Source organism: Rhinatrema bivittatum, chromosome 2 (genome assembly GCF_901001135.1).
Source record: "Rhinatrema bivittatum chromosome 2, aRhiBiv1.1, whole genome shotgun sequence".
In the NCBI taxonomy this organism is placed as follows: domain Eukaryota; kingdom Metazoa; phylum Chordata; class Amphibia; order Gymnophiona; family Rhinatrematidae; genus Rhinatrema; species Rhinatrema bivittatum.
The window spans coordinates 710,205,485-710,218,827 of NC_042616.1; the positions used below are offsets into that span (position 1 = coordinate 710,205,485).

Here is a 13,343-nt window from a genome sequence, read left to right on the forward strand (position 1 = left end):
ATTCAAAATCCCTGAAAAAGTGGTTGACAGTGGGCTCAGGTAGAATAAGACCTGTGACCCAAAGACAGCCATTCTTCACAATTGTGCAGCCCACATGTAGTCCCCCCCCCCACACACACGCTTTACACTGAGCCTACAGGAACCCAAGAACAAATGGATTACAGTGGGCTCTGGCAGAGTAAGACCTGTGATGCAGAGACCACACTCTCTCAAGTGACACAAGTACATAATGCCTTCTTTGTCTTAAATAATGAAGAAGCTCTAGCGATAGAGATTGAAGTGGTATCTGAAAGGAATGAAGAAACCTAATGTATGCAGAAATTCAATTATACACCCAAAAAACCTAAGAAAAAGCTCTTTGTGCTGGGTGACTCAATCATCAGAGGCACTAATATGGGAAATCTTTTCAAGGGAAACACTATAGTTAAACGCCTTCCAGGATCATTAGCAGGAATGCAATCCAAGAAGAAAGTAAGGACTCTGAAGTTGATATTATCATCCATCTGGGAACCAATGACCTTGCTAGAAACAATATCCAAGTGGTTCAGAGAGATTTCCAGACTCTGGCGAAGCAGATTAGTCACATGGCAAAGTCTTTTGTCTTTTCAGAAATGTTACCTGTTTATGGAAAGGGGAATGAGAGGCTAAGCCATATTCAATACATAAATCAAAACTTGGTTTAAGGAACAAAGTTTTGGATATATTGGAGGCTGGGGCCATGTATGGAACAGTAAAAAAACTCTATGTCAAAGATTCCTTACATCTGTCTGTAGCAGGAAAAAGGATCCTAACAGATAAATTCAAATCCTATGCCATAAGGCATTTAAGCTAGACGATGAGGGTGGCAGAAGGAAATTGGAATGTCACTCCCCAAATCTCAAGGAAATAGGTAAAGGGGATAATAAAAGTCAGCTGAATAAGGCACAAAAGAAGTCCAAAAGAGCAGTATCCTGAAGGAGAGAAGCTGGAAAGCTATGAGCACAAATGCTTGTAGTCTGAGCAATATAATAGTGCTGGGGGAAACTTCATACTCAGACAACTCGTAGAGCACCTACGAATCCCCACCGTCAGGACACCTACGCCACTGCTGCTATCATCCATACATGGCGAGCCACTTCCTGGTGAGGTCACTTATTCTACTCAACCTATTCATCTCCGCACAGGGTCGCTCCACTCGGAGACCATCTCCTTCCTGGTCTTGGATAAAGCTATACACCCGGTAATACTTGGAATACCTTGGTTACAGACGCACTCACCCCAGATTGATTGGAACACTTTGGAATTATCCCAATGGGGAAGAGACTGCCATGGGAAATGTCTACAAGTGGTCACTCCCATGCCGTGCCTAACCTCTACCACCTCCCTTCCAGGCCTACCTCAGAAATATTCATCCTACCAAGACGTATTCTCTAAGAAGGCAGCAGATACTCTGCCCCCTCACTGATCCTTTGACTGCGCCATCAACTTAGTACCTAATTCAAACCTCCCAGAGGAAGGGTGTACCTACTTTCTCTGTCAGAGACTCAGGCTATGTCAGCCTATATTCAAGAAATCTTGGCGAAGGGCTTCATTTGGCCTTCTAAATCTCCAGCCGGGGCCGGATTCTTTTTGTGGGTAAGAAGGATGGATCCCTTCGCCCATGTTTAGACTACTGCGGCTTAAATGAGATCACCATGAAGGACCGCTATCCATTGATCTCTGAACTCTTTGATCGGCTCCAAGGGGCCAAAATATTCACAAAGCTGGACTTTGATCCGAATACGCCAGGGTGATGAATGGAAAACAGCATTTAATACCCGCGACGGTCATTTTGAATATTTAGTCATGCCCTTCGGCCTTTGCAACGCCCCAGCTGTATTTCAAAACATGATGAATGAAATCTTCAGGGACATGTTGTACAGTTGTGTAATAGTATATCTCAACGACATACTGGTTTTTTCTCAAAAACTACAGAGCCATCAAGAAAACGTCACCAATGTCCTCCAAAGACTTAGGGATAACCACCTCTGTGCCAAATTAGAGAAATGTTCTTTCCAACAGGAATCAGTTACATTTCTTGGCTATGTGGAATCCAGCCAGGGATTCCAAATGGACCCACAAAAGACCAAAAGCATCCGGGACTGGCCCCAACCTACTGGTCTTAAGGCTTTGCGAAGTTTCTCAGATTCACGAACTGCTACAGGTCCTTCATTCATCACTATTCAACCTTGCCACACCTCTTACAGCCATGACGCGGAAGGAAACCAATCCCTCTCATTGGTCTACAGAAGCCGTTGACGCCTTTCAGAAACTTAAAGAAGCGTTTATTCAGGAACCATGTCTACGCCATCCAAATCCCCGAAGACCATTCATTGTCGAGGTGGATGCTTCGGACATCGGAGTTGGTGCTGTCCTTAGTCAACACAGTGACACCCACACGTTACATCCCTTCTCCTTCTTCTCTTGGCGTTTCTCTCCTGCCAAGCGGAATTATGGGATAGGAGACAAGGAGCTACTTGCTATCAAATTGGCATTTGAAGAATGGTGCCCATGGCTCAAAGGTGCACAACACCAGATAACAGTTTACACCGACCACAAAAATCTTGAATACCTATGTCATGTGCAATGCTTGAAACATAGACAAGCTCGCTGGTCCCTATTTTTTAAATAATTTGATTTCATATTGAAGTATCATCCAGTGGACAAGAATACCCGGCGTTCCCGGGCCAGGGTGGGCGCTACAGACTCTCCATCTTGGACCCAGAATTACCTAGGCGTGCACGCAAGGGCCTCTTTTGAGCACGTCATGGCGGGAACCTCAGGGGGTGTCCCCTCCCGATGACGTCAACCTGCTAGTGTATTTAATTGACCGGCCCTTGCCTTCTTCGAGTTAGCAAGGAGTTCCGTCTTGCTGAATCCACCTCATTCAAGGACTTCCTGTTCCTGACGTTGGTCTTGGCATCTAACGCTCTGAGTACCCACTCCTAGGGGGCTCCCCTTCTTTCCCGGCTATCTGCTCCTCGGAGGGCATACCTGCCTGACTGCTACTAGACCTGCTTCTCAGGTCTCTCTCTCTCTCCAGGAACCATATATTGTGAGTACCTCTACTGACTTCTACTATATGAACTGTATTGAGGATTTCACTTGGTGTACCCCAAGCCTTGGGCCACTACCACCTTTCTTCAGTAGAAGCCTCTGCAGAATATCGACACATCAACTACAGGAGCCACTTCCGGGTTCCGGCATCTCTACCAGTTCTTCAACATCTACTGTACAGACATCCTCGGTGTAGCTCGCTCCACGGGCCACTACCAGATCTGTATTCCTGAGGTACATACACTTGTCAGAGAGGATCCTCAGTGTACCCTGCTCCGCAGGTCACTACCGGATCTTCTCATCTGTGGTCTCGCTCTGGGTATTCCCCATTGCTGAGGACTGTACTACTACATCTCCAATTCTGTGGACATTACTTTTTCCTTCCTTCATAATAAAGTCTCTTTTTCTAGCTGTGTCCCATGCCACTGAGACTCCGCCTGCTGACGGTGAAGCTCACAGGGCTCCTCCCTGTGGGCGGAGACATCTCTCATCTCAGCCCAGGGTTACTAAAACATAACATTGTCTAAGCTCAGGCAGTCATCTTGCTCTGCCCCCAATGGATGATTTTAATGATAGGTTACAAAATGCTAGTAATAGATCTGAAATTTCATTTCAGAGTCCTAAGATGTATGCCATTTGGTCTGGGCAATTTGCTGCTCTTTAGTTTGTCAGTCTGGCCTACTACATCTTCCAGGTTCACTGTGATTTTGTTCAGATCAAGATAGAGAGATTTAAATACCTCCAAGGTTTCCATAAAGAGGAGGTGGCAAATGAGGCTTTAGAAAACGGGGTCATGAAAGTGATAGGGAGTATGTGTTTCTTATGCACAGCTTTAACAGATACTTGCAGGCAGAGGAGGCTGCTTCTTTAACTCCAAACTTTATTACTAGGTAAAATAAATAACAAAGTCTTACTGTGTATAGACTGAAGATTAAAATGACTAGCATAGTCTGGGCCACAAAAATAAGGACAGGTAAAATTAAAATAATTATGAAAGATTGGTCAGGTTAGCTACTGATTCACATAGGCCTGACCAGAGATGGCTAAAAAAGAGCCATGGAGGCAAGAAACTCCCAAAAACCTCTACTTCAGTCAGAAGTTAACCCTTCAATGTCATTTCTACTGAATACAGCAGAAGCTGTGAACGTGCAAGCTGACCATCGGTTGATAGTATAACAGCCATCGCAGAAAATATGCAAAGTAAAGCATGAACAACAGCATTAGTAACAGAAACAGAAAAGCTGCTGTGGAAGCTGGACATTGTAAAAGTAGGACAACGGTGAATAAACAGGAAAGCCCTTGTGGAGATAGAATAGTACACTAGGGGGTAATCTAAGGGAATATTTCTTTACAGAAAGGGTAATGGAAACATAGAACAGCCTCCCTGTGGAGACAAGGGCAGTATAACTGAATGTAGTTCTCTTTAAAGTGTCTGAAAAAAGCAGAACATCAAATAAATAAATAAATAAATAAATAAGAATTCAAGAAAGCCTGGGATAAACACAGAGGATCTCTGAGGGATTGTTGTGGCTGGGCAGTCTAACTAGGCCATATGGTCTTTTGCTGCCATCATGTTTCTGTTTTTATGGACTCCACTCTGTCTCTGGCCCTACTCACAAAGAGTTATTCATCCATCTAGATTCGTGGCTTTTATTTACCTTGCTGAGGGTTCCATCCCACATTTATTTGCTCCCTGCTCAAAGTAGGACTAAGTCCAGCTGGCTTCCATTATTTCCTACAAGAAAAAATGTAGTGTTTATTGTTTCCTCATATGGAAAATCATAGGAACCAGCCTGTGCCACGTTGTTTCCTGTTCCTTATCTAAGTTTCAGGAAAAGTTTAAAAAATGTCCACTTCGAAGCCATTTCTGGCTTGTTTTAAAGAGACAGTACCGCGATGGCCACAGCGCATCACCGCATTTTTCTGGTGAATATCAACTTTGGTAGACTCTGCTACAATATCCCCCCTGCTTTCCCATTCACACCTCTTTCTCAAAATCCAAATCTTAATTATAGTCTGCTCTTTCAAATTGCCCAAAACGGTAACAGCATCAAATAATATAAACAAAATTAAATAAGACATAATACAGTAAACTAAACAATTACATAATATAAAGTAAGAATATGCAAATAAATATAAAATACAAAAAAGCATACACACACAATACAGAATAGCTAGACTTTTCCAGAGCTGTGGAGATATGCTGAAAAAATCCCAATACCTATTGTTAACTAATCTTGTTTCAGAAGGGAGAATCAAACAGTCTTCCCTCCAGACCTCAATGCATGGATTGGAACATAAGGGATAGATTTTAAGAAATTGCGCGTGGGCGTCCATGTGCGCACGCTACCCGGCGTGCACACATGGACACCTGATTTTGTAACATGCGCGCGCCGACGCCTGTGGCCTTCACCCTTTCCCTCTCAGACCACTTTGATTTCGGAGCGGCTTGGGAGGGAATTTCCTAACCCCCTAACCTAACCTCCCTTCCCCTTCCCCTAATCCTCCCACCCCCTAACCCAACCTTTATTCTACCTGTTGCGCCTGCCTCCAGCCCTGCCCCGCTCCAGACCGCCCTGTTCTGCCCCCTCCCTGCCCCTTTTTCGAAGCCCTATGGATTTACGTGCATAGGGCTTTTAAATCTGGCCCTAAGGTATTAAACAAGCATCTTGCCACAATATCCACACATAAACTTTATTGGCTGCCACTCTTTTCTTTCTGGCTTGTTTCAAGCGAAAACATGTGCTTCTATCTCTATATTAAAAAAAAATTTCAATCAGTTATTTTGAAATCAATTTTATTTCTGAAAAGGGACAGTTCTAGTTCTCAGCTCACTAAAAACATAGGGGCGGATTTTAAAACGAGCGCGAATAGCCTACTTTTGTTTGCGCTCCAGGCGCAAACAAAAGTACGCTGGATTTTAGTAGATATGCGTGGAGCCGGGCGTATCCGCTAAAATCCTGGATCGGCGCGCGCAAGGCTATCGATTTCGTATAGCCGGCGCGTGCCGAGCCGCGCTGCCTACCCCCGTTCCCTCCAAGGCCGCTCCGAAATCGGAGCGGCCTCGGAGGGAACTTTCCTTTGCCCTCCCCTCACCTTCCCCTCCCTTCCCCTACCTAACCCACCCGCCCGGCCCTGTCTAAACCCCCCCCTTACCTTTGTCGGGGGATTTACGCCTCCCTCTGGGAGGCGTAAATCCCCGCGCGCGAGCGGGCCTCCTGCGCGCCGGGCCGCAACCTGGGGGCGGGTACGGAGGGCGCGGCCACGCCCCCGGACCGCCCCGGGCCGTAGCCACGCCCCCGTACCCGCCCCCAAAATGCTGCCGACACGCCCCCGAAACACCGCGACGACCGGGCCCACCCCCGACACGCCCCCTCGGAGAACCCCGGGACTTACGTGAGTCCCGGGGCTCTGCGCGCGCCGGGAGGCCTATGTAAAATAGGCTTCCCGGCGCGCAGGGCCCTGCTCGCGTAAATCCGCCCGGTTTTGGGCGGATTTACGCGAGCAGGGCTCTGAAAATCCGCCCCATAGTAAGAATAAGTGTAATGCAGTATTTTGTCTGCACAATCAAGGATCATATTGCTGAGTTTAAGGCTAGGCTAGAATTCTTTACATGCACTATGCACTTGTTTCTGATATACAGTAAGTAACATGGGATATTTAGTTATGCTTTGTCAAAGTAACATGATGACAGAAAAGGACCAGCTAGCCCATCCAGTCTGCCCAGTTATTCCTGTCCACACTACCAAGAACACATTCTAGCTGCCAGCCATAGAGGGAAAGCCAGGGGTGGTCAAATCCAGTCCTTGAGAGCCACAAACTGGCCAGATTTTCAGGATATCCACAATGAATTTGTATGAGATAGATTTGTATATAATGGAGGGAGTGCATGTAAATCTATCTCATGCATATTCATTGTGGATATCCTGATTTTATTTATGAAATTGTAACCGAACTTTATTGGCACCTGTTAGAATGTACGATATCCTACATTTACTTACCTTAGTCTATGTGCCTATTTGTAAACTGTTGCGATGGTATATAACTTAGCGATGGTATAGAAAAGTTTTTAAATAAAATAAATAAATAAATCTGGCCTATTTGTGGTTTTTGAGGACTGGAGTTTGCCATTCTTGTCCTAGATCAGTGTTTGTCATCAGGGACTGCCTGGCTGGTCAAGTTTTCGGGATATCCACAATCTGGGCTGGCTCTCTAGGTCAGTACTTCTCAACTCAGCCCTCGGGGCACAACTAATCAGTATGGCTTTGCTTCAACTGTATGCAAATCTGTCTCTGCATGCAAATCCATCTTATGAATATTCATTGTGGATAGCCTGCAAAGCAGCCTTATTTGTGGCTCTTGAGGACCAGAGTTGACCACCCCTGGTGTAATCACTTGTAAGGATATCATCTTAACCAACTCCATTTTATCATCCTTCTCCTTCGCATGCCACCCTCCTGGGTAGCTGAGTGGAGATGTAGATTAGTGGTTAGAGCCAGCAGGCTATAAATCAGGGAAGCCAGACTTCAAACCCCACTGGCACTGGCAAGTTACTTCACCCTTCATTGCTTCAGGTATAAACTTACTAAACATTATCTCCCATTGTATGTCTGTGGGTAAAATGCTTAGTAAATGACCCCTAGTTTAGAATGTATATCCTCTGGGGGTAGGGAAATACCTACAGTACCCAAGGACAGATTTAGGATTTTGCCATTTCTAGGTACTTTTGGTATTTTCTCTCCCCCATCTTCTGCAAGGATCTGTTACAGGGTAACAGAGGGCTGTTCTCTGCTGAATGAGATTCAGCAGAGCTGGAAGGTGGCAAATATTAGCCAGCTTGCTCCATCTAAATGTTTACCATCCTAGGCACAGACATAATGGGTGCCTATTGACAAATCCAGGGCTGCTATCTCAATGTAATGCACTTTGAATTGTCTCAAAGGGAGGAATAAATAGATGAGCCTGCAAGATCTCCAATGTAGTTCTCCCCAGCACCCGGTTGTAAAGGGTCTAACCACAAAGCTTTGCAATAATTTAAATAGCTATCACTCCTAAAGTGGATGGCTGCTGCTACCACTCTTTTCATGAAAAAATATTTTGTGATGATGCTCCTAAGTTTGCTCCCTTGGAGCCTCATTGGTGACCTTTTGTTCTACAACTTCCATTTAAAGGTTTTGTCCTTTCTCTAAATGTAACTCTTATTTTGGATAACTGCAGAGGCTTTTATTTGAAACCATTTATTCAGAAATAAATTCAGAAATTAGAAATAGAAAAGTAAGAGGAAACCTAGTTCCTGCTATAAATTTATAAAAACAAATAAATACTATAAAGAATCTGGACTAGTATTCATATTCTCATTTACAAATTGTAAGAAATCTGAATTAATGTGCACATTCCTATTCAGAATCCATAAAGTATCCCAATTAACATCCACTTTATTATTCACAAGCAATACATAATGTAGCATCCACGTTCTCATTTACAAAGCATAAGGAATCCGAATTAGCATTTATATTCATGTTCATAAAGAATATATATAGGGACCTTGTTTTCAGTTTTTATGTTTTCCTGGGAATTTCAATATTATAACAAGAAGATCAGAGGGAAAAGTGGCGTTTCCACTGATTTTTCTCTTGTTTGTTATAACAATTTATTTTTCTACTGATTTTTTTTTTTTGTGACATTGAAATTCCTAGGAAAAATAAAATAAAAACTGAAAATGAAGATCCCTAAAAAAAAAAATGCAGGGTCCACATTTCTATTCACAAACAAGAGGAATTCCGACTTAACATTCGCATTCTTATTTTAAAAGCGTAAGACGGGGGAATTAGCATCCATCCTCACACCCCTGTTTCTCTCCCTCGCCACATCACCCAGAATCGATCTGATCCTCCCACCCCCACGCCCTGGCAGCGGGCTAGAAATCGGAGAAGTGACTGCTGTGCGCGCACAGCTCCAAGCCCAGGCGAGCACGGAAACTCTCAGACGTCTCTGACAGGGATAGAAGAAGAACTCCTCCGCTGTCCCATCAAAACATTTCTGCTTGCAGGGAGGGAGGAAGTTGGCAATGCTGCCCAGAGACGATTTGAACCAGACCAGCTGCGGCTTCTGCTGCTGCTCCTTGGCGAACCGGCTCCTCGTTGTGACCTTTATGATTCTTCTGAGCGTGGCGATTTTATTCGGGAATTCGGTCAGCCTGGCCGTCTTCTTGAGCGCCAAGCAGTTCCGCACTTCTCAGGGCTACCTGCGGATCTCCCTGGCGGTGGCAGACATGGCCCTGGGCGTCTTGGTGGTGCCCTTCTCCGTGTACGCCGAGCTTTCCCTCCTGTCCGGCAACTCCTCCTTCCGGGACTGGAGCCGGGAGCCGTCCTCCGGCAGCTCCGCGGGGTCGCTCTGCGCCGTGGTCGGTCCCGTTTTCGCCGGCTGCACTCTGGTGTCCATCAGCACCGTCTTCCTGTTGGCCATGGAGAGGAGCGTCGCCATCCTGAAGCCCTTGCACAAGGAGGCGGTGCTCACCAGGCGCCGGACGCTGCTCCTCATTCTGCTCTCCTGGCTCTCGAGCTTCTTCCTAGCCCTGTGCCCTTTGCTCTTCGGCCGGGGAGGGATCGTGGTGGAGTACGACCGCTGCAGCCGCCTGTGCAACTATGCCCCGGCCCCTGCCTCCCCTGCCTCCGCCTGGAACCTCCTGCTGCTCTTCCCGGCTTTTGATTTCAGCCTTCTCGGGGCCACGCTGGTGATCAACGCGCTCTCCTTCACCGCGATCCGCCAGTACTCCAGGAGGAGGAAGCAGCTGGCAGGGAACGAGCAGGGGCTCCTCAGGCTCCCCTGCTCCGATCTGAAGGCTGCCAAGACGATCGGCATCCTGACACTTGCTTTCACCGCTTCCTTTGCCCCTATCGCCGTGTTTCTGGTGGGCAACGTGCTGGGCTATCAGTGGTGCACCTTCTCCTTCTTCGCCTTCTGGATCCTGACCAGCAACAGCTGCTGGAATGCGATCATCTACAGTGTTCAGGACCAGCGCTTCCGGGAGGGGGCCCGCCGGCTGCTGCTGCCTGGCCAGTGCCACGGATTGCACTCCCAGCACTGAGTCATCTTCTAGTCCACCCTGAAAGAGGCTCAGTGCCATAGCCAGGATACATTAGAGTCGGATGTGCTGATCAATAGCAAGTGAACAGAAGACATGCAGTTTAGAGAAAATTCGCTCTCTCTTATTATTTTTTATACTAATCCCGAAAGGTTTTTGTGATTCCAGCAGGCTGCACACCCAGGGCACGTGATCTCTCATTTCCAGGTGAACTGTCTGCCTGGAGAGCAGTTTAGCAGACCAAACATCTAAGCACAAATCCGGTTCCTAGGGAGACTTTATGCTCAGAGCCAACTCCTACATTTTCAAGACATCGGAAGAACACAGTGGTGGTGGGGACTGACTACAGAGGGGGGCAATAAAGGTGAGATACTTTAAACTGCTTTTATGAAGTGCAAAATACATAAACAAGTAATATTTTATATTGTATAATGCAGAAAGAAAGAAAAGGCGTAGGACTGCTGCCAGAGTTGATAATGAGATATTTTACAATAATAATCAATTTGTTTGAACACAGAGCAAGAACCAACTGATCTTTATTTTATATTGATTTTAGATTGTAAATTGATAAGGAATAGTGCATAAGTTTTGATGACAATTCAAATAGCTGAATTCTTACTCTTCTTTCTCAGTTATGAAGTAAAGCCAAGCCATTCCTTCTTAAAGGTTGGTCCAAGTCAATCGAAGGTGGAACTATTATAATAAATTAGAATCAGAACATGAAGCAGAAACTACTCTGCCAGCAATATTTATTTTAATACTTCTTCAAACAAGCTGTAGTTCGCGCTAGGTTTCCACATCTGATGATTTTAACACTTACAAAAAGGGTAAGGTGTTTTAAAGATGGATTCCAAAAAGAAACTCATTCTTTGGAAAAACTGAAACATGGTTATTTTACAAAGCCTGTTTAGTAAGAGTACATTAATGGGTAGATTTTAAAAGGGCCGTGTGCTTGCCCATAAACACGTGCAAAGATTCAAGCTATTTTATAAAGTATAGGTGTAGGTTATAAAATACTCTTCACACACATCTGCAGCTTTTTCTTAGCTCTGTTACATTCTCTGCTTCCCCAGTTGTGGCCTTCTGCTGATTAGGTTCTGGTCTAAACTGGGGCATTGCCTGCTGCATCCACACCTGTTGGAACATCTGCAAAAGTCCCTCCACTGCACCAAAGAGCAGCATCTAATAACATCTCCTGGCAATCCAAGTCTCTCCTCATTTGCATAGCCATCAATGTAGGGAAGGATCTCCACTATCTGTGCCTCTAATATGAAGGCCCACTATGTATGGACAGGGCACTGGAAGCCATGTTTATGAGACCACCATAACTGCCTGTATGCCCCTGGAGAGCAGCCCTCGCTAGCTCCCTTTCCAGTAATGCTCTACAAGGCGGGGGGGGGGGGGGGGTAACCAAATGCAAGGGAAAAGGGGCAGAATCAGCATGGGATCCTGTCAGGTATTTGTGACCTGGATTGGCCATGGTTGGAAACAGGTTGCTGGGCCTGATGGACCTTTGGTCTGACCCAGTATGGCAAGTCTTATGCTCTTATGTAATATTCAGTAAAGCTAGCCAGAAGCAAAGTTATCTGGGTAACTGTAGCCAAATAATCAGCAGGATGAATCTCTCACTAAATATACTTGGCTAAAGTTACCTTGGTAATGTCGCCCTCACCTGGCTTACTGAATATTGGTTTTTAATGTAATGGGCGAACAACCCTGAACCCTCCCATTTCCCCCCGAAAAAAATTGTTATGTAGAGGGTGAACAGCCCCGATACCTCCTCCCAATTCCACCCCTATTCTGAATCTTCCTCCCCTACTCCCCAACCCCCCAAAATGCACAGATAAGCCAGCAAGAGAAGGAAAGGTTTTTGTAGCAGAAAAACGTTCCACATAATCGACCATATTCAAAAGAATATCCGGTAATGTTTAAAGTTATCTGGCTACTATTACCTGGATAACCTTTTTTTAAAACCTTTGGGGCGGATTTTAAAAGGCGCGCAAATAGCCTACTTTTGTTTGCGCTCCAGGCGCAAACAAAAGTACGCTGGATTTTAGTAGATACGCGCGGAGCCACGCGTATCTGCTAAAAACCTGGATCGGCGCGCGCAAGGCTATCGATTTTGTATAGCCGGCGCGCGCCGAGCCGCGCAGCCTACCCCATTCCCTCCAAGGCCGCTCCGAAATCGGAGCGGCCTCGGAGGGCACTTTCCTTTGCCCTCCCCTCACCTTCCCCTCCCTTCCCCTACCTAACCCACCCACCCGGCCCTGTCTAAAACCCCCCCTTACCTTTGTCGGGGGATTTACGCCTCCCGGAGGGAGGCGTAAATCCCCGCGCGCGAGCGGGCCGCGACCTGGGGGCGGGTACGGAGGGTGCGGCCATGCCCCCGGACCGCCCCGGGCCGTAGCCACGCCCCCGTACCCGCCCCCAAAACGCTGCCGACACGCCCCCGAAACGCCGCGACGACCGGGCCCGCCCCCCGACACGCCCCCGACACGTCCCCCTCGGAGAACCCCGGGACTTACGCGAGTCCCGGGGCTCTGCGCGCGCCGGGAGGCCTATGTAAAATAGGCTTCCCGGCGCGCAGGGCCATGCTCGCGTAAATCCGCCCGGTTTTGGGCGGATTTACGCGAGCAGGGCTCTGAAAATCCGCCCCTTTATATTTATTCAATTTTTACAAATAATAACAAATCATCTTTTGTACAGAAAATAGGTTACAGAGATGATAGAGAAAAAGAAAGAAACCTCCAAAGAAATACAAAATATTCAATCACATATAAACCTCCATTTAGCCCAAAATAGGAGGGGGGAATCCGAAAAAAAACCAGGACGCTGATTTAAAGCCATAGAAACAAAGAAAAAACTAACAGAGAAAAGGCAGATCTAGAGGGAGAATACAAAAGCAAAGCAGAGCTTACGAGTCCTTCATTGGTGGCATTAGCATTAGATAAAGCAATTTTTGCATCAAGAAAAATTTTAAGTTGTTTAGGATCCTAAAAGATATACTGTACATTTTCAAATTTCACTAAGCACTTACATGGAAAATGAAGAAAAAATTCACCACCAATAATAAATACATCCTGCCACATCTGGAAGTATTGCTTATGTCTGGCCTGAGTTTCAAAGGATATGTAACCCCCTTTATTGGCATGGACTTAATATGAATGAGGGTCATAAAAGTAGA

The 13,343-nt window shown here is 46.1% G+C and overlaps 1 protein-coding gene across 1 annotated transcript in view; it reads left to right on the forward strand.

Moving 5' to 3' along the window:
- Positions 1–9,473: 9,473 nt before the first annotated feature.
- LOC115085562 (probable G-protein coupled receptor tkr-1) overlaps positions 9,474–13,343 on the forward strand; it is a 47,529-nt gene continuing 43,659 nt past the window's right edge. The window contains exon 1 of the mRNA XM_029591739.1: positions 9,474–10,523. Coding sequence (XP_029447599.1) covers positions 9,539–10,162 — 624 coding nt within the window. The 5' untranslated portion in view covers positions 9,474–9,538 and the 3' untranslated portion in view covers positions 10,163–10,523. The remainder of the gene's footprint in view (positions 10,524–13,343) is intronic.